Here is a 27,431-nt window from a genome sequence, read left to right as displayed (position 1 = left end):
GGGTCTTTAACCGTCCAGTGCTGATGGGGGAACATGATGTCTCTGGCCCTGGCACAGATAAACCCACTAAGTCCTGTAAACACTCCTTTCCTGGGAGGATATGAGCCTCCGATACATTTATTTTTTCAGGCATCTGAGAAAACACAAGAGGCTGTTTCTGACATTCCGTCAGACGACAGGCACGAGCTTTCATGTTCTGGTTTTGCCTCTGTGTCACCTGTGAGCCAGCTTCGTCCAGTTCGTCTGGATTTACATCACATAGAGGCACGTCTGCAAACAACGCACTTTACATAACGCGGCGCATGACCTGCGCAGATGACCTTACATGACACGGCATTTTGACAGAGTGCTGCTCAGTCAGCTTTGTCACAAGGCTGTCGCCCTTTTTGCAGAAGATTGCACTCCTCGTCCAGAAAAAGGTTGGCCTTGTTTTGTTGCTTTCACACATTTTTGGCATTTCGTGAGTTTCATTGCCTGTTAGGATGATGAACAAGAGAGATTTTTCCACTGGGGACGCCCCTGACAGATTTTCAGTTCACACTAGCACACAGACATCAAGACAAAATACCATATGTCAGCTGAGGACCAGGTAAAATATTTATGTCTGCTCCTCTTTGGATGGATTACACGGCCTAGCTTTGTACAAAGCTTCTATCAGTCATCTATGGGTAATTTGGTGAACATAGGGCTTGAATGTCAGTCAGGACCACCACCTCACACATGCATAATGCATTGAGCCAGCATATGTTTCCTCAATGTATGCAGGCTAGGTTTAAGGGAATTTTCCTGGGTGTGTTTGCTTCAGCGCTGCTCAAGGCTGCAGGCTTCATTCAAATGAGTGATTGACTTTGTGTCTATGTGTGCATTTGTGTGTTTTTTATGTGTGTGGAGTTGCACATTTGTAAATAAAGCAGGCCCTTAGTCAGCATTATCAGCGTCTTATTGACGCATACTGCTTGGCTCACAGGAAATAGGTTGGGTTGGACCATCTAATCTGGATCAGGTTATGTAGCTCAGGGACTACCGGGCCCGGAGAAGCAGCAGATACAGCAGCACTCGCGAGTAACTGGGGCACCATTTGCATTACATAACTGCCGTGTTGCTGGGTTGATTCTCTGCCTCTATTTATTTTTATCATTTGATGCCCGCCTGCGGATGAGACTCTCTTCGTCATGCAGGGACGCGCACGGTGAGCCCGATGGCCGTGGACGGTCTGTGAGCTGTTGCTAGCTGCTGCCAGCCAACTTTAAATAGGTCATGGCAGAAGCTCTGTCAGAGGTCTATCCTATACTGCAGAGGCCATCACAGGGGTTTTAACTCGATATGTATATGGAGCTAAACATTGATAAAAATGATTCAAGAAGCTGAAATAATTCGGAAATCTGTCATATGGGTTTGCTGCTTACTCTGGTTTTTGGAAGCAAAAGTCCCAATTATTCTTTCCATAACAATGTTAGAAGACGGTCTGACAGTTGGAGCACTTAGTTGGCTGATTCATCACTACAAACGATGAACAGCTGTGTCAGAAACCATCAGATTTTTTTTTGATAGAAAAGTTAAAAGCGGGCAAATGCAAGTTGAGAAGTTAACTACAGCTCCCTCTCATTTACGCCGCTGAAAGCTAAAGAATACGCTGCTACATCTGCATCTTGAATACATTCACTTCTCTGGCTGGCTTCCTCTCAAGACAACAGTGGCAGGGGCTCCTGCTCAGCAGTTTGGAAGCAGGAGTGAGGAGAAAATCATTTGCAGAGCTCTTGGAACGCTGTCCATTTTCACACCTACGTGCACCTGACTTGACTGTCAGGTTGTGGTTTTTAGGAAATTGAGCACAGGTTTCTTTTGCAAGGCAGGCGCCTCTTATGCTGAACACCATGTCTGTAGTGGTATGTTGTCACTGTAAGGAACTTCTGCATCGGCTTTGGTTGGAATGAATATGATGAGTGTCCTGCCACACATCCAGACCACATTAGATGCTAATCATCGCTCAAAACTCCTCATCTTTTTCTCAGCGTCTCTCTCATCTCCGTCAAACAAAGAGCCTCTCGTGCTTCTGTCTAAGATGTTGTGTCTAGTGCGTTTCCTCAAACCGCGAAGTAATACTCATCAACCCAAGGATGCTGAATTTGTTGAGAGCGTGTCCTTGTTTTCTCTTCCACACCCTTTTCCCCGCCAACATTTATAATGTGTGCAGCAGTGCAATCATGCTCGGAGATAATTGATAACAAAAGGCCAAATTGAAAACACTCTGCAGGGGAGGGTTAATAATCAAGTGCTCCACATTACTGATTAAACGCTTGCTGCATAGTCGTGAGTTGTATTGAATAAACAGCATGTGGTAGTGCTTTCCTGTTTATCTCCAAAGTATTTGGGTTTAGCTAAATCCCCCTGGCTTTTGTCAAGCCTCCTCCTCGTATAAAGTCTTTTACGTGCTGATTTGCTGCCATGCTGTTGTATCAGGCTGCAACTTGTTTCGCTGGCCTGTTCGCCACTGGCGAAAGTAAGACAATAAAATTGTCCCAGCAACTAGCTCCAAAACAGACAAATTAGTTTGGTTTATGCTAAATTTAAGTGCAAATGAATTAGATGGTAAGCCAGCATGGAGTCCGCTTGGCAAGATTGGATTTCCTCCTTCTTCTCCCCCCACAGCCCATTACAGCTGGTTGATACAATGCAGAATGGAGACATAAAACTAAGCAGGGGAGCAGGCTCTGGAGCTGGATGGGAAGAAATGCTCAGTCTAATCTGATTGGCTCCCACATCGTCAGGCAGACAAATGGGGAGGTTTGATATTATTACTGAGCAGCTCAAACTAATTGAGTGTAATTATACAGTAGAAATCCACCGACAATGCCGTCCTCAGTGCGGGCCCCGTTCTCACGCCATGTGCATTACAGGATACCGAGCTCAGGGGACGAGCGCTCACTCTGTGCTCAGTCAGTGTGTCAGCTTGATTCTTGAGTAACTGGTGTAAAGCGTGGCTCCGAGGCCGAGGCTCATCGGACAGTGTGGGTGGGAGCCAGTCACATAAAAAGATTCGCTCTTCTTGGAGCTGCCACCTCCTCACTCACACTTCATCTTGAGGGTTTAAATCAAGTTTCTCTGCAGGGGTGTACCAGCCTCCGGACGGGGCCCCGATGGCTCCCTCAGTGTGCAGGTGACATACCACACATACCTGGGCTCACCGCGTGGGTAGCCACGGGGCCGCGGGCTGTGGGAACCCAGCAAACTCTGGGACACTCGCTCACTTCGACAGGCAGAAGAGGTGGCGTTTTTTTTTTACCCTCCCCTTGTCTCATGGGAACCGTCTCCTCTCTCATGAGCACGGCGAGGAACGATTACAACGTTGGCTTTTCCCTAGACTCCAGTTTGAAACCCAACAGCTTCCCCCATATCCAACCACACGCTGTGGATAACACTAAGCGGCCTCCATCCGCTTGTAAAATTGGTTTAATAATTGTTCAGGCTGTTTTGATACGAGCCACTCGTCTGTTTTTCCAACCTCCAAGTAATGAGATTTGGCAGTCCCCTGTTAATACCTAGCCTGTGTTTTTATTAGGGCAATTATATCATATTTTATAGATCTCGGCATCACGTGCAGCGAAGCTAAGTGCCTCTTTCATTTTCTTCATCACAAGACTTTGCAGAACGAAGGTGGAGCCGTTTGCGCAATGTTGATGTCAGAAAATTAGTTTGCTGGCGTTTTTGCAGGGATTTGAGGGGAGTTTTGAGCTTTATTTCAGGTGAGTAAATCAAAAGATTACCGCATTTTTGTTCTGGGTGATAATGAGCCAAGCATTCCAACTGACCTGCTTACTCTCAGCTGAGCATGTGAACCATCCTCTCCGCCCGCCAGTGACATTCTGATGTGTGCTAATGTGCGCGGAAAGCTCTGACCCGTGTCACAAGTTGCGTGTATGTTCCATGCCTTGGCAATTGGTAACGCATGAGTCTCACATTCTGCTGCTGAACATGGGTTGAGGTTGTGCACTGTCATCTTCAGTGACTAAGGGTTTATCGCTTGCTGCTCAATCACTTTTATAATCCCTTGACAAATAAAAGAGGAAACTTTTGGATGTTTTCCAAACTGACTGAGGAGGCTTTTTATTTTGTAGTGAGAGGGACAGTGAGTTTCTGCTGGGCCCAGGGCCCCGTGCCAGCTCCCATAATTGGATGCCCATTTTCCCTCATCCAGTGAGACCGTCCTTTGTGCCCTTTGAGTTGAGGGGCCGATTATGAACTCTTCCTCCAGTCATGATGGAGATCAAAGTTGATACCGCGGCCCGCGTGTGGTCGGAATCACATGCATTGTTCTCCAAACATTAGCGCTTTGCACCACTCTCTATTCACCCTGTTGGCTTCCCTCAAAAGAGCCCAGTGCCTGGAACACAGAGGCTTTTTTGAGAGGCCTGAAGTCTGCAGGGACAAGGAGAAGACAGCCCTCTCTCTGTCCGCCGCTGTTATCTCCCCACAGGATCAACCACTCCGTGTCCTCAGATTTGCTCAGGCAGAGGCTTATCTAGATCACAGCTCCATTAGGAGATTGATAGTGTTTTATATTTCCCCAGGAATAATGATTTGATCATGCTAGTCACGTAGCATTAAGAAGTGTGATCAGATCAGATGTTCACTGTTGCCCTGAAGAAGTTATGCACTTCTTTTTCTTGTGACTGCCACAAAACAAATATCTTAAAACCGACATCACAAATAAATTCATTTGTAGGTTACACCAGGGCACCAAATCTTGTTTACATGTTTTTAAAATCTAGAATTCAAAGCATTTTTCAGTTGAACAGACCGAGCGAACACTCCCTCTTTCATTCCTTCAGTTGCCTTCTTGAAAAGGTTGCCGTTGTTATATTTGCATATCCAAAAACCTGCTGTTATGCAATTCTTTCATAATGTTTCTCCTTCCAACGTGAGATGTGGCTTTTCTTTTTTGCATGCATCTCCACCACAGCCTGGCAGACTGTTGACTGTAAACAGGCAAGAGGCCCAAATGAGATGTCTATCCTGAATGTGCTGTATACATGTCCAGAGAAGGCTCCAGAAACATTCAGAATAAGGCCTAATTCAGAAAATCCAAATGGAATATGCTGTTTACATTGCTATGCAAAGTAAAGAGTTAAGAGTTTCTTTTCAACTCAATCCATTCGCTAACATCTGAGCTGTTTTTACGGTGACGAATCCTCGCATCTCTTCCTCAGACGGACCTGTTTGTGGACTTTGAATATTGACGAGCTGGAAAGCGTGTTGTGCTACTATGACAACTAGCAGCTGGCAGCATAAAATGCAATCAGTGTTAATGTCACCTTTTTATAGTGTGGCGATAAATGAAAACGGCACAACAAAAAAAAATGGAAATGAACACATCTCACGGCACCCTGTGCGCGCTCTGAAGGCTGATTTGCTGTGGAACCACTGACCTATCCCATGTGGAAGTTTGACTTTTACAATACCACATAATAAAAATGCTTTAGGTCATGTTCGAAATCATTAAAGCGAACTGACTCTGAGACGGTACAGGCATTTCTGTAAAGACTGCTTTTTGGACGACTAACATGCTGTTTAAGCAGTTCAAGCCTCATTTCTCATGAGCAAGTAATCCCGCATTTTACATTTATGGAAGAGCATATTGTTTTTTATTAGCATGTACAGGAATGCAGTGTGTGCATGTAGTGTTGTATACATTTAGGCAAGAACAAATTAACACATATATATATAACAAAGCATGTATGATGGATGTGTGATTCTTTTTTTTTTTGGAGTTAACTGACAAAGGTAAGCTGGCAAATGTGCAAAGAAAACAGCACTTCTCTCACACCGAGGACAGATGTGCAAAGCATAGTATTATTTTTTGGGATCTCTGTGTTGAAATAGGGGGGCCTGCCTCAGCAGAGAAACTTGAAACATGATCCAAACACAGTGGAGCTTATGTCAGGGTGTTAACCCCGTCCACCTGGCATGGAAGCTCCATCTCAAGGGCTGTTTGTTTATCATATGCAGATGAGGTACCGCCTTTGGTTCCAGTATTGGCACTGCATGTTTGGGCTTGAACAAGGCAAAACTGGCAGAGGGCAGCTAACAGGATTTGACGTGCAGATTAAGACCCCAGTGTACGGGGAGAGGCTGAGGCTGAGGAGGGGCTGCATCTGTCAGCACCGTGAAGCCCACCTCCTCACCTTGCAGCTGGGGCGGGACAGGCTCCCTCTATGGCCTCCTGGCAGACCGAGTGTGGGTGTGAGAGGCAGAAGGTTGGTGCGGCGGTGAGGGGCGGCGAGCGCGTCCTGTCTATTCTTCTGCACAGAGGCCGCCCTGTGATCACATCCTCCTCAACAGGCGCCGAGCCAAACCCTCAGCTGGGATCTGAGAGAGCTCTTTCATGCTGGGTTTTCTAAGACCAGAGCTAGAAGTGTGGGGGAACCACTATTGTTGCTTGGTTTACCGATGTCGATGCCTGTCTTTGAGGGTTTTTTTAAGCGAGGACACACATTCTGGTTGTTGGGTTTTCGGGCAGAACAATGGGTCACATGAAAGGGGTCTCTTGTTGTAACAAACCCACAGCGAATTATCACCCGATATTGCAGTTCCCCTCAGTTCTACACAGGGTTTCAGCCTCCTGTAGCTCATTGGTTTGTTCCCTGCTCTCATCAGTGTAATTTTTGGCTGCAGCGACTACTATCGGGGCCATGAACATCACATATAGAAGAAGAAATAACAGTTGAACAATTGTCCAAAAACAGTGAAGAAGTGGCTGAAGAATTATTTAAAATAAGTTTCAGCGCAGAGCCAGAGAGTTTCTGGACTGTTGCCGACATCTTTCCATCCATAATCCATCCGCATGAATTATTATGGCCAACTGTTTTTGATAGATGTCTTTCTTCTTCTCTCAAGTCTAAAAAACAATATATGTTGGCGCAAATCATCTTCATGTGTGCTGTGTCGACTGTTTTTGGCTTCAGTATTGTCAAAGTATGATCCCAGCCCTTGTGTCTCTGTGTTGGTTGGTGGTCTGGGAAGTGCCACAGCGATCCTAGAATCACTTCCCTCCCACTCCAGGGAAATATTTACATGCTTCCGCATTAGCTCCCACCACTGAGTAAATACATACAGAAACCACTTTAAAACTAACATTTGATATATGGCTCTGCAAAAGTGCTCAAGACCTCACTTGTTTGTTTTAACACGGGTTGATTGATGGCATCTGAGTGTGTGTTTGTGTGCCAACAGTGCATGAGTATGTGCTTACATGTGCTGGTGTGTACAAGCGTTTCTGCATGCAAATTTGCTTGTTTTTCTGTTTTGGGTTTTGTTTCCATACATGTTCATGCCTGAGAGACTCATTATGAGGGCAAAACACATGCCTTCCAGGGCAATGGCCTCACCCAGCCGAGGCGACACTGGTTGGGCTTGTAGAGTGAGTTCCTACCAGGTGTTCACAGAGAGGAGTCGTGCTTCCTGGCACCTGGTGACCTCTTTGCTTTTAAAGAGTTAGAGGTTAAACCGAAAAGGTCGGGGGGGTTGGAACCTGGTTTTATTTTTGCTCAACACATTCTTACATACATTGACACAACTGCTTTGGAATTTCAGCCCCTTGTAATTTGCAAATAGTTTGGAACTTGACAAACGATATGAATCATTTCAGAATTTCTACCTCTGTGTATTTTTATGGCCTTTCCAAACCGCAATAATTGCCTGTAATTTGTTAGATTGTATTTATATTATTTTACCATTAATCCCATTGGAGGTTTGACAAATGGACTGTCTCATTTGTGAAGGATGTATTACCAAAATAGTCAGTCATTCCAACCCAGATTAAATTTTCTGGCCATCCCAGACCAAAATCATTAAATGGGTATTAGCGTCATGATGCCTTCTCACTGACAAATGAAGCATCCCTAAATAAGATTCATTTTTAAAACCTCAGTCTTTATTATATAGACATGGTTGCTCATTTCAGTGATGGAGTGTTCGTCATGTCTTCTGCACAGACTGCTTTGCTGCCATTATATAATGGTTTACAGTGGTTTTATGCGCAGCTGACTGGCAGCATGAGCTTCAATCCAACCGCTTGCCAGTAAACAAGCAGTGAAAGCACAATTTGCTTGGCACAATAGATTTCAAAGTCGGTGTCTATTTGATAGAGATGTCATGACATGGTGGAACCTGCTTTGATGCAAAACCATTAGTCACTTACAGGAATGCTTTCATGGGAAGGGCGTCGCTTTTACACCTGCATCACCTCAGCTGGTTTCACGCAACCTGGCCGGTGTGAATCTACTGTGTGTGATGTCATAAATTCCTCAGCGAGGCTTGCACAGGCGCCTGCTGACTGATGAGTTTGTAATCTCCATCTGAGCAGGAGCACCACCTGCCACTCAGCTCCCATCAATCACAGTGATAGTCACAGGTCATGGTCTCAATTCTCAGTGGGAGAAAACACGGCTTAAATAGGTCAGTAGGAGCAGCATATTCATATTCAAGGCTTGCTGTTACGCCACATGTAAAACTAGGTGGAGATGCATCATATGGTGATTTATCAGAGTGTAGCAGTTGGGAGATGGCACATCAAACTGTGGTGTAGCATGGGGATGGTTGAACTCAGCCTGTATGTTATATGTTGACATTATTTTACAACCCAGCTCTCAGACGAGCCCTTGCCGGTCATAAAGGAAGACTTTTGTTGCCATCTTGTCAGAAATATGTTTGCTGCCGGCCGCTTTTGTGCAGCCTTGTCAAGCTGATGTCGCAAGATCAGTTTTTAGTGCAAGATTTACAGTAAGTCTTGAAACCATCCGCTCAAGAATCATTTCCGCCTGGTCTGGGAACGGGAAGAACAAGCTGATAGTCACTGCTGCTCAAAAGAAGCTGCATTAACAGCCATTAAAATTAGATATTAACGCAGGATTAAGGCCTTTTTGCCACCTCAGAAACTTCCGACTTTGGTGGATATTTTAGGAGAATTTTGGCAACGCTCCCTAAGATAACCCACTGGGCTAGTGCTACAAGGACAGATTGGATATTTCCAATCTTTTTGAGATAAGCTCAGTGGGACATACCTTGTGGCTGGAAATGGAAAAAATGAACTGCTATGGATGCTAATAAACCAGATGGTCGCATCTCCACCCTTTGTGAGTCATTGACAATAAAACAAGAGCATTACTGAATACCAGAATATGAGTCAAAGTCTACTGCTGTTATCTGTTGTGCAGTCTTCTCATTATCAATGATCATCACATATAGCACTGTTATGGAAAATATGCTGTTTAACTACTAAATGCATCAACGACATTGTGGTCGCTCATCATTTGAAACTGCTGCGTTGCTGTCAAAGCAAAGGGAAAAAAAAGCATTTGGAGAGCTGAAACATCTTTTCTTAAGTGTTCAGCTCCACTCAATCAAAGAGGAGCTAGACCAATCAGTAAAGCTTTAGATAATGCTGTGAGTCACAGCTGCTGTCCCAGTAAAAGGCATATTGGACATGAAATGAAGCATGATTTCGCAACTTCAGAGCCTTTTCCCACCTCAGAAGCATCAGGGCCTGATTTAAGTGATAGTTTACGGAAGGCCTCCGTGTTTTCCAGTCTGAACGATAGACCTATTATTATCTATTGTGCAGCCAGTTTGGACTGTGGTCTCCTGAGAATGAAACAAAACCTGCAATCTAAGGTTCAAAATTCGTTCTCAGGGTTTTCAATGACTATACACGACAAGCAAAGTGTGCTTGCTCGTTACATGAAACTGCTACTTGTGAAGGTGGACTTCAAGATACATTTCTTTAACATCTAACTTCTGGGATAATACTAAACATTGGAGCTGTAGGATGACTTAATCATCCTCCAAAAGCTTGTCAAAGAACTTCCTTCCCACCTTACCATCCCCCAGCAAATGGACCCACACGTCTCCGCAGTGAAAAGTGCATTGACCACTACAAAGTAGTTGGATCAGGGACCTCTCTTTTCCTGCTGCAGCTCACGAGTCATACAGCATATCTGATGTCAAACTGAGGCGCTGCGCTCACAGTGAAAAATACTCCTGAGGCAAATGTCAAGGAGTCCTTTCATTGGCTGTTTGATACTCCTGTCGCTCTGCCAGTCAACTGCATGAACACACACACATTTTCTTCTCACTTTTTGCTGCCAAGTCCCTCTTCACGTTGCCTTAGATCTCCCCGAGTGGCGGCAGCGGTAGCACTAGTGAAGCGGCCAGTGTTCAGAAGCCGCATGGTGACTGGGTGTGAGTTTTGGGCTGAAGCGAGAGTCGCAGAAAGAGGAGAGACAGCCAACCTGGAGTCTGAATGAGACTCCTCTCCTGACACGTGTTAATGTTTTATGTTTTTACACGCATTCACGGATACCAGCCAGTCGCCGCTTCACACATAAACACATAAAAACGCACACTCACACGCTCTCCTGGGCAGCAAACCACAGTTGGTCTTGCCCAGGTGATTTAATCCGACCTGACTTGCTGGTTAAATATTGACAAGAGCTGATGTGGCCTTACTGAGAGGCGAGACGAGAATTCAGACGAGGCTTTTCGCTGCCAAGGCTGCACAACTGCCTGCTGCATCATCAGTCCAACACATACACACACACACACACACACACACGGCCGAATGCAAACACACGCATACGCACAGTGGCAGGCAGCAGCTGAGACTGAGCGAGGCAGCTAGGGCAGAAGCGGGGAACGAAGCGGAAGAAGAGGAAGGCGAGCAGACGAGAAAGACGGACGCAGGATGAGCCAGTTTGGGGATCACGGCATCGTGTCGGCGTGCGGGAGGATCCGAAACGTTCCCCTGCTGGAGCTGCTGGCGGTGAGTCTTGGTCCATACGTTCCCCCTCCGGTCCCTCCATCCCTTCCAGCACTCGAGGAGGTATCTGGGGCAGGAGGCAGGCTGTCTGGAGCGGGAAGTAGGTCTGACTGGGTGATAATCAGACTAACATCCTGCCCTCCAGTCCGCCCAAATCCACAACCACCTACGCCGCTCGTGCCCCAGACAGGAGACAGGAATTGCCCTGGGTTAGAGGTGCAGGGCAGGGTGGGAGGAGGCTTGGTGAGGGGAAAAGTTAAAATTCATCAGGAAACAAGTTTGTGTTTGGTGTGTGCATGCAGTATTTGACAGTTTTAATAATTGATTAACTGTTGAAGTCAAAGCAAAAAAGACAAACAGTCGCAGGTTCCACCCTGTGAAATGTGAGGATTTACTGCTTTTCTTCTCTGGTAATTGCCTGTGTTTTGGTTTTTGACTCTTGTTCGGACAAAGCTGGAGCATTTCACAGACTAAATGATGAATCTAAGAATCAAAAAACAGGAAAAGTGATCGTTATTTGGAGATGCGGCTTTGCTTTTTGGACTGGCACGGTGTGCGTCCCTGCTTCTCAAGTGTATGGGAATTCTTGACTGCGTGGAGTAGAGCGATCCTACCACGTTCCATATGTAGGTCACTAACCGGCAAGCTGCGACTGCCACTAATTACATGCGAGAATCGAGCATGTTTCGTGTTTCCGATGCATCTCCAGAAGGTCTGAATCAGGGGACCTGCCTGCCATCTGCACACATTCACCTCAAGTGGTTGAGATGGATTGTGACATTTGACAGTTTATTACAAGGTCGCCTAATGAGCAGTATGTTGATGTGTGTGTGTGTGTGTGTGTGCGCATTGCGGGGGGAGAAAGCAGCACTTGAACGTGATGCAACAGATCTGAAAATATCACCAAGGTTGACGGATAGTTCTGAATTCTTGACCTTTTTCCTCTTTACTTTTTTGGAGCAGGTATAGCAGACGGGACGTGCGATCCTAAGTGCTTCGTCTTATTGGACTGGCTACAAAAAGTGATTTTTTTTCTTTTGAAAATGCAGCTAAAGATCAAAAAAAAAAAAAAAAGAAAACGAAAATGGATTATTTCTGTCTCTTCTTTATCTTTCACTCCCAGTCCTTCTTTCTCTCGATCCCTCCACTTCTTCTGAGTTATTGAGCCAGAGGTGTTTTGTGGAAATCCAGGGGTTCTTAGCCCCTGCCACCGCATGGACACAATTATGCAGACAAATGTCTCCGCCGAGCTCTGAGGCTCCATATATCCTTTATCTAATTACATTAACAGGAGCTGGATAGTGACTAATGGCTCGTGGAGGAGAAGGAGGGGCACAAGACGAGGAGCTGGAGAGGCCCGGGATGCATGATTGCATTTTTCCATCTTATTTCACTCTCTCGCTCCTCCTCGTGCCCAGATCACTCCCCGTGCTCCGTTTAGAAATCCCCCCCAACAACCCCAAACCTACACACACACACACTCACACACTGACCCACTGAGCCTTTTTCCAGCCTGAAAGACTTCTGTGTCGTCTTTCTTTTTGGCTATAATGCATTGCGGCATGAATGTTGGCATTATGGCTGATGTTCTGCGCTGTCTATCATATTTCTGTGTTGCAGGTCCGTGCCGAGGCTGCACTCAAAGCCTCAAACAAGATAAAGCTTTGTCAGGGCCACAAGAGACCCTTCCCTGCTAACTCTGCTTTTATTGCGAATTGAATGAAAGCGTTACGTCCGCTGCGGCCACAAGCGAATGCAGACTTTCTGAGGTCTGTTTTGGCGTGCAAAGCACCTTAAAAGTCCAGGAGTGCTTTTTCTTTATCATCCTCAGCCAGCCAAACCAAAATAAAAGCCTTATCAACCTGCCTGTGGCAGCAGTGAAAAAGTGGAGGGATTGCAATTGTGTCTCCTTCATGTCATCATCACGCAAATGTGTTTTAAGAGGAGCAAATGGGTGTTCTGCATGCTCTAACCCATTAGCTAATAAGTAGTCTAAAGCATATCATAAGACTGATTAGGTTCCCTCAGAGCAGCCATTAGTATCCATTCATTTTCATATCAGCCTGCAGAAACTTGCCAGAGACTGCCAAAACAGTTGTACCTCATTGTGGTAATGGTGCTGTGAGCAGGGTTTGAAAATTTCAGTTGAAAGTCAGCAGCAGAACATGAACTCTGTCCCAGTTCCATGATGCATGCTTATCCAGAGCACAGTTTGAGTATGTGGCGTGTTCAGAGTGGAAAAGTGACAAAATCAAAGGGTAGATTGACATTTTTCAAGCCTGACTCTGAACAGTGTGTATGTATACGCTGGCCTGAAGCGTTCTTAACTCGAATTTATTGTAAGTGACAGCCAACAAAAACCACAGTCCTGGTTCGATGTAGGATAATATGAAGCATGTGAACCTAAAGTGTCCTCTCGGTATACTAAAAACTTTGGATGTGATCAAAACCACTAAACATACTGCACTCCATTAACCCTTCTGCATTTGATGGGAGTATCTGAATTGTAGGTGTGAAACCCGTTCAAGTACTTCCCATCAACAAGCCCAAAACGCAGTGAGTCACATTTGATAGATGCAACAGCACACCTGGTTGCAATGACGCCAAACGATGGTGATTCATGAGAGTCTGAAATGTCAACTTACCGCGCGTCGTTGTCGGGAATAATGCGAGCGAGCGGACGCGCTCTTTGTCGTTCGTGCTGCTGTGCCACATTGTGTCGCACAGCGAGAAAAGAGATGAGCTACTCACAGCTGCAGAACATTAAAAGTAATTATGGATGGTGGCGAGAGGGATTTTTGGAAAACAAAAAGAAAGTCTGAAATCTTTAGAAAAACATTTTGCTTTCTCTCGGTGGAGTTTAATTAGCAGCGGCACCCGAAGTCGCAGTTTGATTGATGTCTGTCTGTGCAGCATAGCATCGTTTCTGGTTTGTGCAAACAGTGAAGCATATAATAACTTCAAAAACAGCGTGACAATTCAAATACACAACACACTGTATACAACCTCATGTCAAAAGCTTCCTTGAACATACTGTCTCAATTGTAGTGTGGAGTACATGCGAGTCACATACACTGATATGGTAATTTTCAGTCATATAATATTGATCAAGGTTAGGCACCTTTCATATAAGACATGCAGCTCAAAGCGCTTTACAACAAAGCAATCACATGCAGTGATAGTGAAGTGCATCATAAAAAAGATGTAGAGTGAATCTAAAATGGAAAATTAATGTAAAAAAAGATGAGGACAAGAAGAGAATAAAACCCACTGATAATACAAAGTGTAAATAAGATAAAACATGGATAAAAACAGAATAAAGAGAATACATAAGAGGCAAAATAGCACTAGTAACAGAAAGTCACAGCTAGTTAAAGCCTAAGAGACAAATTGAGAGAGGGTTTTAGCTTTCTTTGGGATTTGGGGCATAATTGACAAAGGCTGCATCCCTGGTTTTCTTTGGGCTGTTGCTGGAACCTCCAGTGAACTAGCAGCAAATGATCGCACTGTTCATGTGGACAAATAGGGAACAAGGGAGTTAGCAACGTAGCTTGGTCTGCATACAAGGAGGAGGACATTAAAATCAATTGTGAATGTCACAGGAAGCCAGTGCGGAGCAGCTGGGCTAATGAGTTTTGGTTCAGCTGGAGTCTCGCAGTGGTTTTGTTGGGATGGATCAAGTCGGCTTGAAATAAAGGCACAAATCGTTTTTTTCGGCATCTTGTGAAAAGCATATTTTTCAGCACGACATCAGCAGTGAATATACTTTCTACTGTCTTCAGCGGTCAGTGAATAAAGCAGGTGTCAGTCGTTTCCTGTTTTTTCCTCAGAGGTTTGCACCGGGCTTACAGGAGCTCAGCAGTCTGCTGGCTCACATTACTTTATGCTAATATCCCCCAGCTGCAACCTGCACCACCCTCCTGCCTCCCTGCCTTTCACACACACACACACACCCATGCAAAACACACTCACACAAGCCCCCGGGACAGTCATGGGAGGGCCGTGAAGAGGAAGCCGAGATGATTAATTAACTCTGCCCTCATTTTGATACCACCTTATTGGCTTTCAACAGCCGAAATTCAGATTCAGAGCTTTGCATGGATTATCCTCCCACCACCACCACCGCCACCGCCGCCACCGCTACCACCCAAAACAGACACACAAACACACTTCCGAAATATTGAGGTCATGTTGTTACTCATGCTTTGGTGAGCGCACAACATTGGTTTCTGGGCAGGTTGTGTTGCTCAGCAGAGAGTGAGGTGTCAGTTTTGTTGAATGTTGGTTTTCCGCTAATGAGAACGAAGCCGCTCTTACGGGAAACTGGCGACCAACACCGCTGACAGACACTGACAGATATAATGACTGAAGAATAGCTGTAATTATAATTGCCGACGTCGATTTGGATTTAATGATGTGCAGGTGAATGATCTGCTTTGACTCTCTTTTGCATGTTGCACAATATTCATCGCTTTCCAGCAGCGACACATAAATCACACACGCACATGTTGATGTGACGGGCCGATAAGATGATGTTCCACAGAAAATCAGATGTCGTAAATACACTGTTGCATAATCCCTCCAGCAGCAGTTTGGGTGGTGTCTGTCTATAAAATCTTAAGTGTCATGCTTCCAGAGGCTGTTATTAGGAAGGATGAAGATGTGACAGAAGTGGAAGTTTCAGTTCTCTCATTAAAAGACAAAAAAAAAAAAAATCTATATTCATTTATAATATAATAAAACTGTGTCTAATCCCAGTGTTTATGTAACACGGGTGCGCTTATGTGACGCACGTGTGCACTCATGTGCACTCGAATATCAGCGCCTGTTCATGTGGAAGCAAATGTATATGCTTAACAGGCTGGGCGAGCGTGCGCTTCCATGTGGTCACCTCACATGGTGTGTGTTTGTGTGGAAAAGCGTGTGCGCTCGCCGGCTCTGAACACCAGGTGCTCCAGCTGGTCGCGCCCCTGCAGTGCCCCGGCCCTGACCGACCGTCCTCTGGTCCCCCTGTGCTTTTCTACTGTTGACAGCCTCTGAGTTCACACAGCACTCCGGCTTTAAAAGGCCTGTCAGCTCCCAGCAGCACAGCTAGACACAATACAATAGAGCTCCTGTATATTGTCTATACACTGGGGAAAAAGCCTGCAGCACAGTTGCCTTTCATTTCTTTCTCTTTTTTTGTTTTAAACTCTTACTGTTTGCCGTCCCCTCTGCTGTGTTCTGTCCTGTGTGCATGTCTCATCATCACGTCCCGCCCAGACAAAAGATCACCTGCCTGGCTGTGTGATGCGTCACAGGGTGGGAGCCTTGAGGGAAAAGCCTGCAGCCTCATGTGGAAGTTCGTTACTGCTATGTCATGATAGGGCTCCCATTCTCTGCCTGAATGCACTGCAGGCGATTCATCCACTTGACGCGAGTTGTGGTTGATTAACCTTCCTTCACAAGTGTTTGAACCCAACACTTCTTTGTTTAGTGTGTTTTGGTGGGCAGACTTGATGAGAAGCCTCTGCTTTGACAACAGGAGCCTTTCTGGTCTCCTCGTCGTGACAAACTGGTTTTAATTCTGCCCGACATGTTTTAAAGAAAACGGCCAGTGGTTATTTTCACAGTATGAGCCATTCCCTGAAATGTTTCTCCAAAATATCCCGCACTGGGTCTCGCTCATATGCAAAACACAGCAACAGAGCGGATGCAACAAAAGCCGAGAGATCTGCCTTGCCTCAAACCGCTGCAGTGTGTTGCATTATAATAAGGTGTCGTCTGCGGGGAACCTGATTTTGTCTGACGTGGCTAATGCGCTCTGTCAGAAGCGTTTGCGGCTGACGCTAGCCTGGTCTCCGCTCTTGCAAAAAAGTCGGCGAGAGGGAAGAGGGAGTTGAGTAAAGTCCAGCTTGCCACATCCGCCTGCTGGCTACGCTTGGACCACAGCCTCGCCGTCAGGAGGCAGTGACCTTCGTGCCACTCCCACCATTTGAGGAGGTGGCTGCTGTCAGGACCGAAAGGTGGACCGTGTTGATCCTCTCCCTGCCTGCTAGCACAGTGTAGGCTACAGAGCTTCCTAATCACCCTGCCCTTTTTTTTTTTTTTGAAGCAATATGCATTTGAACGTGGTGCTCAGTTGTGTTATCTCAGGGCTTTAAACCACTCATCATAACACGGCCACTGTCGTCACATTATCTCAAATGCCAAGTATCAATACGAGGTGCAAAGCAGAGCCATTACCGTGATTAAAAGGAAATTCAGGCAAGAGCTGTTTGATGGTGCACCATTATAAAGAGTCAGTGGTTGGATTGGCCATTTCTGCAGATCCAATTACACGCTGCAAAATGTCCTTCGGTTTCATCCTCACCCAGCCAACAGGCTGCAACTCGACCTTTTTCCAAAGATGATTACCTCGAATTTCAGAAAGCAGAAGCAAGGAGATATAAGACAGAAGAGTTTAGAGAAGCTTTGCAACAATTTAAACTTGAAAACGTATGAAATTATCTCCGCTTTTTTAGTCTTTTATTTTTGGAGTAAAGTAAAATTCAAAACTCCTCAAGTTCAGGCGACTTAATGTACATTTCTTGCAGTGTATTTCCAGGCCTTTAATATCAATTATTGATTCTGGACATGAAGTAATTTGGATGCTCGGCTCTTTGTCATTAAAAGGCAGGCTATTCATACGAAAAATCCATGAGAGGAATCAATATCATTTGCATGTAGTAACATTTGTCTGTGTGACTCATCCGGCGAGCTGGAGCCATTCACATTATAGAGTCTCCGTCGCTTTCTGAAGAGATAATATGATCTGTACGCCTTTCGTGAGTCCATAACTCAACTTTATGGTGATGCGCTTCTGCCGCTCAATGATTTTCTGGGACCCTCTCTCGGCGGCCAGACATCAGAGCAGTGATTGAGGTTTTATGAGGCGTACTGAGCCTCAGGTGAGCAGGACTGAATGAGGGATGCTCTGCGCAGGACTGTTTGACCCTCAGGGCTGATTGTCTGCGGTGTCAGTGGTCAACGACTGCCTTTGTGTGTGGTCACGGTGGTCACGGAGGGGCTATTGTGGGGACCCGTGGCAGCCAGCGGGCGATCGGGCTGTGGCCCAGCATCCATCTGGCGCAGCAGCTGGAGGAGCAGGAGATTTCCACGCAGGAAATTATGCCGAGCAAACAAGATTCCTATGATTATTTCATTGCGTACATTTCTTTGGGATTATCATCGTTTTGCAGGAAATTGGTCAAATGTGTTTACAGCCCAACAAAGCAGTGTGGATTTAGTCTTTGTTAAATATTGCAGTGCAGCCCTGCCCCACCAATTCATTCAGATACAAACAAGCTTTATTTTGGAGGCATTTCCTCACTGTCTTCCCCACCCTTCCTCTGTCTCATTTCTGCCTGAGCATTGAGGAGGGGGGTTACGAGACTCCTGTCAAACCAGCTGAATTAGTGCATTATTAAGCCTTTCTCCCCTGACCCACTTCCCTTACTGCCTGCATGGCTTGACTCCAGCATGGGGTCTGTGCAAACCAGAAACATGGAAAGCATTTTGGGTCTCAGGATACGTTTCACTGTAAATTGACCTCTTATGTGCAGCAGGGAGGATGCTGAAATGAGGCGACGGTGAAAGCTCATCAGGCTCCCATTCAGGCAGACTTAGTGAGTCCCTTTCAGGCAACACACCAATGCAGAAAATAGAAATTTGTTCCCTCATAAAACCGTGATGAAAGATACATGCTGCTCACAGATAATTGGATCTCCAGTTTCAGTGTTGATTTAGATACGGCTGCCTGCAGCCAACTATCTCCATTATGGGTTCATCTGCTGATAAATTTTACATTAAATACATTATTTTGCCCATAACATGTCAGAAAATAATGAAAAGTATGTCAACATTATAGGAAACATACTTATTCACCCTCTGGCTCAGAGTTAAATGAGACAGTCTTGTATGTGTCTTTTAAATATAAGGCTCCAGCTGGTTAGCATAGCTTAGCAGAACGACTGAAAACAGTGGAAAAATCCATCTGCCGGCACATGTAAGGCTCACTAATTAACACATTATGTCTTGTTTATTTAACCTGTGCAAAAATTAAAGTGCAAACACGATCATTTCTAGAATGTCCACACATGTTAAACAAACAAGATATATCCTGTTTATTAGGAGGATTAGAGGTGTTGGTGGATGGATTTTGTTCGTACACTCCATATGCTAAGCTAAGATAACTGCCAGCTGGCCATAGCTTTAAAGGGCTCTAACTTTCCAACAGAAAAAGAAGAAGTTTTGAACAAAATGTCAGACCTTTGCTATAAATTCATGATTTTCGAGAGGCGGGACGTTTTCAAGTTTCTATTCCCAAGTCCAGTTGCCCTTGATTTAACCCTCCTTGGATCATCTTGACAGATATGGATTTTCTGCACTTTCGGCTCTCGGATTGGCACGTGCCAAAGCAGAATCCGAGTGGACTTTATTGGCCAAGTATGTGTACGCATGCAAGGACTTTGCTCTCAATGTTCTTACACAGGAATAGACATAAAATGGAGAACAAAAAAGCCACCAACGGGAACAACACTGTATCTTATCTGAAACTCCATATATCTATTATTCCCACAAGATATGCAATATTTTGTCGGCTGAACAGAGTCGATGTGGTCAGTCCAACTTCTGACCTACAAGCAAAACAATGCCGAACGCTCCAGCATCTCCTGTACAATGCCGTGGCATTATACAGGACATGTATAATACCATGGCTCATGCTTTCAGGGGTAGAGGGCATCTGACGGCTGAGCTATTATAACCCCTCAGAATGAAGCCCCTGCCTCACTTCAATCAGCCTATTGGAGGGGTCCTTCCAGAGGGTTCAGAGAATGTGAGCGCGTTCGCTAAAAGGGGGGACTGCCCCAGATAAAGAGGGTTAGCTGAGTAAACAAATAATAACGGAAGAACAGTGTTGTTATTGTAAGAGCAAATAGCTGGCCTAGGCAAAGGAAATTCAGGTCTTTGCACTGTGACATTTTCCCACAGTAGCGGAACTATCACATTCTGATCCTAAAATATCTCCAGTGCTGAAATGTCTCAGGAAATGAAATCTACAAACATATAATATTTAAATTCAGGTCAGGAAGGTCAGTTATAATAACTGTGGAAATTTAATTTGTTTGTCAGATAGACCTTTGACACTCCGACTCATATTTTTGGTTGGGGGTCGGGGGGGGGGGGGCTCAGGAATTCTTCACACAGAGATGTGTTTCAGTCCCATCACGAGACAGTGTTCAAGTCCACTGATGTCACCCCGTCTGAGAGGCTTAAGGAGAAACAGTGCTGATGTCAAATTCTCCCCCCAGCTCCCATCTGGAAGAAATAAAACAAATATGGCTGCTAAAAATAAGACTCCACTTCAGATGATAAGAAGGATTTAGTGTCATTAACTGTGTAAATACAGTGTGTGGTTGGCCCCAGACCCATATTGAAATTCCTTCCCAACCTGGATGAGCTCTGGCTGAAAAAAGCCCCCTGAAATAGGCAGCAATAGTGCCTTTCAAAAGCAGATGATTGCTGATTTAAATATTTTATGCTGCAGAATTATTGGACTCTCAGCCCTCTCTCAGATCAAGTGACGGTGTGCAGCTGTGCTGAGAGGTCTTTGTTCCTATTAATGCATGAAATGGATGCAGTCAAAGTTAAGTGGAGATGATCTCTTCAAGCCAAAATTTCACGAGCAATTGTTGCTCACAAGGTGTAGAAGCACTTCAGTCCTGCAGGGCTGTTGCATGCTAATGCACGGCCTGAAGGAGCGTTTTTTTCATCTATATGTTGCAGAACTATGTTGCACATTTGGTGAGACAGGCCATGGGCTGGCTTCTGAATGCTTATATACCAAAAAACGAAATGTAAGCTGTCGTGTAAACAGAATAATGATATTCTGTTTCAAGGCTTGTAGAGCAGGGCTAATGACAAAATGTAATTCATGGTACACTGAGTAACACGTCAAATGACTATATATAATGTGAAAGGGGGGTGACGTGGACAAACTTGATGTATCACTCTCCTCTGCGGCTCTGCGGAGCTCCAGAGTGCCTTTGAGAGACTGTGTTGTTCTGGTTTTCCATCCTGAAACTCTGCTTTCATCAAACTCTCCTCCAGTGTTTTTGAGCAAAACAGCTCTGATAAAGCCACTCTGTGCTTCCTTGCATCCACCAAAGTGCAGACACAGACAGGTAGCGATGTGCTGGTGATCATAGTGGAGCATCTTATAGCTAAATATGCAGATATCTTTCTCTGCAATTGAATTGGCTCGCTTGCAGGCCGAGATCTAAGAGATCTGAGCAAGTAAAATCAAATCTACCGACATGGCTGTGGCCGTGTTTGCATGCTGTTATATGGACAAGCTGACCCTTTAAAGTTGAACCTTCAGAAGCAGTGATCATCAGATGTTCACTGTGTTGTTTTCTACCAAAAGCTCGGCAATTTGAGGCTGAAGCTTCGCTGGACGTGCACCAAAGAAGGCATTGTCTAACATGTATTATTTAACAAGGCAAGTTCACTGAGGACATTCTTATTTACAGCAATGCCTGGGGGTGGGGGTTACCTAGATTTACACAGCACAACTGCAGTCATGTAATGTAGGCTACTGGGCAACTCCACTGGGTGACTGTTGGTAAGGGGCACATATCTGTTTAGGGAAGTGTGCTCATGACTCATTCCCTTCTCTCCATGCAAATATTTTATAGTTAGCCCTCAGATCAAACAGGCAACCTTTTGGCCACAAGCCTGTTTTGATAACCCCGAGGCTACCGCCACCCCCACATTTTGTCTGGAAAGATGCGCCAAGCAAAAACACCCCCCCTTCTGCATCGCTACAGAAATAATTCATGACCACGGGAATTATCATTGCACTGAGTCTTGCCGCAGAGGTCAAAAGTCACCACAACCCATCTCTTTTCACATTTCTCATTATTATTCGTCTACCACACCTTCCCTCCCCCATTTAAAGAAAGAAATCACCTCACTGTATCTTGATCCGCTCTCCGTCACTGTCAGGTTAGATAGGAAATGCGGATCTGATAAGCATGAGTGGCACAGGTGGGTTTGGCGGATGACAGGAGCCGCAAACAAACAGCCAGTCCTCTTGTCACATTACCATTTTACTCCCGGTTACGGCTCCTCGCATGCCCCGCGGGGGGAATCTCCCTTCCCCATCCCGAGGCGGGAAGACGGAGAGAACAGAAAATCAGAAGCTGACGTTAATGCTTTCTCGAGCAGGAATGCGAACGCTTTGCCTCCGCGCTCGCCTCGACATCTGCCCGGCACCCGGGTCGGCCGGCTCGGCGCGCAGACAGGCCGCGTCAATAAATCAGCCCGTGGATTAAACAGAGGAGAAGCTGCGATAAAGCTGAGGCCTGAAGCTATTGCACGTGAAACGTCAGGGAATCTGACGAAGTGTCCCGGGGAAGAAATATCTCTGCAAAAACACACGCTTGGAGGTCATGAGATTGTTGGCGAATAGGCTTTGTTGTGTTTGTGGTTTTTGATTCATTACCTGGGATGTTACTCTCTCTTGTCCTCACAGCTGAACTTGAGCAGAGTCTGTAAGGTTTTCATACTTTTTCATTATTTTTCTTTGGGTTTCACTTGGAGTCATCTGTTAGGGTAATAAAACAAGGTCGCTCTGTGGGTCGTTTCAGGTATCTTCAAACTTTTTCGGCGAGAACATAAATTTCTACAGTGTGCGAGTGTCATTCTTGGCCCGTAGAAAGCACCGCTGACAAGCCAGAAAGCGGAGAGCTGGACCAAACTACTGAAGCACAGTGTAAAGTAAGCACTGGCAAACATGATGACACAAAGCATAGCATCAAACTGTAATGAGGAGAGGAGAGAAATGCTGGAGAGGCGAGCTGTAGAGTGCAGATAATGCTGAATGGATCCTCTTGAGGGCTTTTGCTCAATCTATAATGTGCCTAATTTCCCGTGAAGGAACACGGCCGCTGCTACTTGATCGGCCCTCGCTCGGCTCTCTCGAACGGCTCATGCTACAGTGTGGCTGGGTTAGGTGTGGCGCCTGTCTGTCAAAGCCTGCATAAACAGAAGCCCAACTTCCCCCTGTGAACCCACCAACATCTGTTTAGCATCAGCCCTCTGCTCTGATCTGCCCCTTCCCCTGTCACTTTCCAAAGAGTTTCTCTCATTCTCCCATGCTCTCTGTCTCTCTTCTCTTTCCTTTGGTTTGGATTAAATCACTGACATCATCGACAACATGTCACAGACATTGTTAATATGTACAGCGTGATTGATAATAGCTGCTCTCGCTGAATTCTGCCATCACGTTTGGAATTCGGTACAGCTTTTGCGCTACTTTGTCGAAGGGGGGGGGGGATGGGTTCTGCAGGGTTTGTGCAGGATAGGAAAACCAAGATTTTGGGGGCGGTAAGGAGTGGGAGAAAATGACCTGACAGTCATTTCAATGCTGCAATTTCAACATGAAACTGGATCTGATGATTTGGGAAATGCAAAATCAAAAAGTCCCTGTTTTGGTAAATTGTAGTGATCAGTCAAAGCTTGCCTGTGCTGTTTAGACCACCTCAACTTCTTTAGGTAGAGAGTCTATAATCACTTGTGAAGGTAGGAAATAGTTACTCTGTGCTGGGAGGACATAACGAAGACACTTCCATGCTTTACCTATGATTGAAACGCATCCATGAAACCCTATCTTACAGAGCCAGAAAACATCAACCAAAAAAGGTGACTTTCTCATCCTGTTTGGCAGAAAATCAGCTACTGCGGTGTTTTATTCCGCCTCACAGTGGACGTTGTCAGCTGCAGGTTGAGTAGAGAGCGTTTGGCACGTGCTGGCGAGTGGATTGTGAGAGCGTGGAGCTCTGACAGCAATCGCTTCACAGAAAATCCAGGAGAGCTCAGCACCAGCGTGTGTGTGTATTGATGTCATTGTAGCCTTAAACGTTTGAGTAAATTCCTTAAACTGTTTGGGAAAATTAGATTGTGCGCTGCTAAGTCAAAATCACCCTTCTCTGGCTGTTTCTTTCTCCTTCAGTTTTTTTTGTCTGTGAGCACCAGTTGAGGATTTATCCTCTTTCCAATTTTTGATGTCCTTCCCTCTCTTTGTTGCTTTCGTCTCTCTAACCTCTCTGATCCCCCCCCCCCGACAGCAGCCTCTCTATTTCTCTATTTTCCCTGTGCTCCTGTGGGTTGCCAGGTCCAGGTTTCCTTTTCATTTCTGTCATCGCCACTCTCCCTCCCACTCCGAGTACACCTGGCTGAATATTGGCCCCCAGATGATAATAAAACCCAGCAACCCCCAGGCTTGTAAAATCTGGGCAGGGGCGCACCGCAGACTTCTGCCCCTGTATGTTGCCTGTTTCCCAGCTTCCCATCCTGTCTGGAAACATTGGTACCAGCGTGGACACATGCTGTATTTGTTTTTATTCCTAAAAGCCACATTCCTCCAGCGCCCCTCCCTGATGTTGTTGTGGATTTAAAAATGAGACTGAAAATCAAAAGGGGGGGGGGGGGGGGGGGGGGGGTGAGACTGGAGAGACAAAGGAAACAGGCAGAGGGATGGATGTAAAAAAAAAAAAAAAGGAAAAATAAGTGTTTGTGTGCATCAGATTTATTCAAACCTCTGGCTCTTAAATTCAATTTATCCTTATGGCTCAGCCAAACCAGCCTGTATGACAGTATTTTACTTATATGCACTGAAATTAGAGTGAAATCACTGCAACGCATACCTGAAATAAAGTTTCTATGAATTGCAAACTCTGTTGATGGCGCTCCTAAATGCACATGCATAGATCACGCAAAGGCCCCCGCCTTTCCACACAGATAGCCCTGTGGAAGTGGTCGAATAGCGATGTCAGATCCGATGTATTTCATTCCTCGGCTACTTTTTCAGCTCTCCCCTGTGAGCTCCGCACCGTGAACAGCTTTGCCACTGTTCCCAACAGGCATGAATGGCCCACTCTGTCAAACCCAAAGAGCAGAGGAGGAGCCCAAACAGACGGGGGGTTATTTGAGCGTTGGACGTATCTTAATGTTTGGAAAGATAATCTGCTGGGATTTGGATTCCTGACGGTGGCGAGGTGTTGATGTTTGGGCTGGGCCGAGCCTTCGGTGGTGCTGGAGGAAGAACATCAGATAACCCAAACTGCTGAAACTCACCCTAGATGATGAACAGGCTCCCTTTTGTATCGCAAGTAATCCACATTCCCCGACACTCCTTCATTTGGGGCAGGTAGGCAGATGAAGAATATCCTGCTCACTGGAGGCATTTGTTACATGAATGTCCTCGACTCAATAAGGCTACTGTGTGAGCCTCCACAGCTTTACAGTCACCGAGGTTTTAGGTGCGATTAAGCAATATGGTGCTCAGCTCGGTTTCAGCATCATCTGTTAAGTGACACTTCATTAACTGTGAGGTGGTAAGAGCTTGATATGGCTCTCTATATGGCTGCTATAATTGTTGATGGTGGAGTCCGCCATTCCCCTGCTGGATTTAAATTGCCTTCACATGCACACAAGAGATTTTATTTTAATTTTTTCTGAGAAATATCTGCATCATTGTTTATTTCTCTCTTTACTTTGTGTCATTGCATTTCCTGTGACTACTTCACAATAAAAGTCAGCTCATGTTTCTCCAGTTAAATGCTTTTAATGTGAAGCTGCAGCAGTAGTGCATGTTTGCTGTGCATTAGCAGCAACAATACAGCATTTTTTTCCAAATGCTGAGCTCGTAATACTGTACATATATAAATACTGCAATACTTTCATCAGTGGTCATAGGCTCAATCACCATCACTTGGTGATAGATACTGAATAGCAGACATGAATTAAAATGAAAATCTCCTAAATTATGACTTTAAAGATGAACAAGAAGGATTTCGAGGTCATGAACTTGTCTCTGTCTTCACAAGAATCTGCCAATCAGCAATTTCCTTAACGAATCCATCAAATCAGAAAAACTGTCGCATGCTAAAAATATCTAGAATCACATCCACCCCTGACACCAAATCATACTTTATCGATCCAAGCTGACAAGTAGACACATCTCAGCATAAAAATCACACGCACTAACCTGAGCAGCTGTACTCTCCACTGATAAAAGGCAGGACTATCGGCCGAGTTATCAGGTTCTGAGGATATGAGAGCTGATGCTGTGACACCAGGTCATTGCGATGTGAGTAATGACCCCTGAGTGAAAGATCATCGGCACAGGGCCTCAGAACAAGCTGATAAGACTAATGAATTTAAACAGGGCTGGCTGATATGCAGAAAGCAGACACAAGCAGAGGCAGGTTTTCTCGAAATCTGCTCACAGAGAGCGTTAGTCATACTGATTAGTTCATTACCTCGCTACGATAGCATCACAGTCATTTTGAATTATTTTATTCTTGGCTGATTACATTTGCTGTGTGTGTGCTGATTACATTTGCTGTGTTTACATCTTTGCTAACGACACACACATAAACTTTGTAGGCTTGGATGGCAGGAGTATTTGGCTGCAAACCCAGTTGTATCTTTGGCAGGAGGCCAAGACTAACAGCCGTATCAGATGTGGTATATCTCCCACACCTTGAAAAGTCACTCTGTCTCATAATTCATTCTCAAGTGTGCCATAAAAGTACACCCAGAAAGAAATCTTACATTCTATTGGCATAACCTTTGACTTGCAGTAGCCCATGTGGGAGCTCTGTCGCTCTGTCAAACCTGCAGCTCAGGGCTTGCAGTAGGTTTTTGCAGTCCCAGAGGCCACGCAGGCATGTCATCAAAATTCGTGGCGAGCAGAGATAGGTTGGCGCATCGGGTTGAGGCGCAGGGATTGAGAGAGTAGAGGTCGTGACCTTGTCTTTGGCAGGGTCTTATTCCCAGAGCTCACTGCAGGGGCTGCAGACCTCGAGAAAGGTGTCTTATCTGCAGCGCCAGCCCGAGCCTCTGATCTGCAGACACATCAAGGTGGTGGAGGGAACTCATCACAGCAAGGACTTCAAGGAACGCACCCCGACCTCAGCAGCAACTAGGTCAGAGTTTTATCTAGCTTAAGGTTCGGTTTGTCCAGTCAACTCCAAAGAGGTCTATATAAGAACCAGACGCTTGTCTAGGATGTGATTCCATCCCTCTTAATCTCCAGGAATGTGTGAAAGAGCAGAGTGTGCTGGCGGGGCTCATGTGGATGAATAATGCATCTGATGTTTTATGACTGAAAATTCTGGGCCATTAATCTTAAACAGATTGCACTTGGTTTGTGTGTCAGTCAGTCTGTCTGTTTGCATGTTTTTTTCGCGTGGCTTTAAACAGAAGTGTGTGTTTTTCTTCTTCCCCTCTTCCCCCCCCCCCCCCCCCGCTCCTCAGTGCCAAAGCAGTGGGGGGACGGTGCTCATGTTTTAAAATTTTATAAAGGAGTACGAGTGGTTGGAGGGGACTGGATGTGGGACTCAAGCCATGCACAGGGCGGGGAGGCTCTTCCCTCAGCAGCTACCTAGTGCCTCCTTATCAAACGCTCTCACACACATGAGTAAACATGTCTGGATAAACACCACTGAGAACCTGCGGTCATAGAGCAGGAACATCGGCAAACACATTACCTGCCAGGTTAACCCCAGTTTAGCCTCTGCTCTGATCA

At 45.5% G+C, this 27,431-nt stretch overlaps 1 protein-coding gene across 2 annotated transcripts in view; it reads left to right on the top strand.

Annotated features, from left to right (window-relative positions):
- The window catches only part of LOC143315914 (nck-associated protein 5-like), a 128,825-nt gene that overhangs the window by 11,085 nt on the left and 90,309 nt on the right, over positions 1-27,431 (top strand). The window contains exon 1 of one of the 2 annotated variants that reach the window (XM_076723476.1): positions 10,624-10,816. The exons of the other annotated variant lie outside the window; for it this stretch is intronic. Within the exon in view, the coding sequence (XP_076579591.1) occupies positions 10,739-10,816 (78 nt within the window). The 5' untranslated portion in view covers positions 10,624-10,738. Of the gene's footprint in view, positions 1-10,623; positions 10,817-27,431 lie in introns of those variants that run through there. 2 annotated transcript variants of the gene reach the window in all.

The sequence above is a fragment of the Chaetodon auriga genome, chromosome 23 (genome assembly GCF_051107435.1).
Source record: "Chaetodon auriga isolate fChaAug3 chromosome 23, fChaAug3.hap1, whole genome shotgun sequence".
Classification (NCBI taxonomy): domain Eukaryota; kingdom Metazoa; phylum Chordata; class Actinopteri; order Chaetodontiformes; family Chaetodontidae; genus Chaetodon; species Chaetodon auriga.
This window is presented reverse-complemented; position numbering and strand designations above follow the sequence as displayed.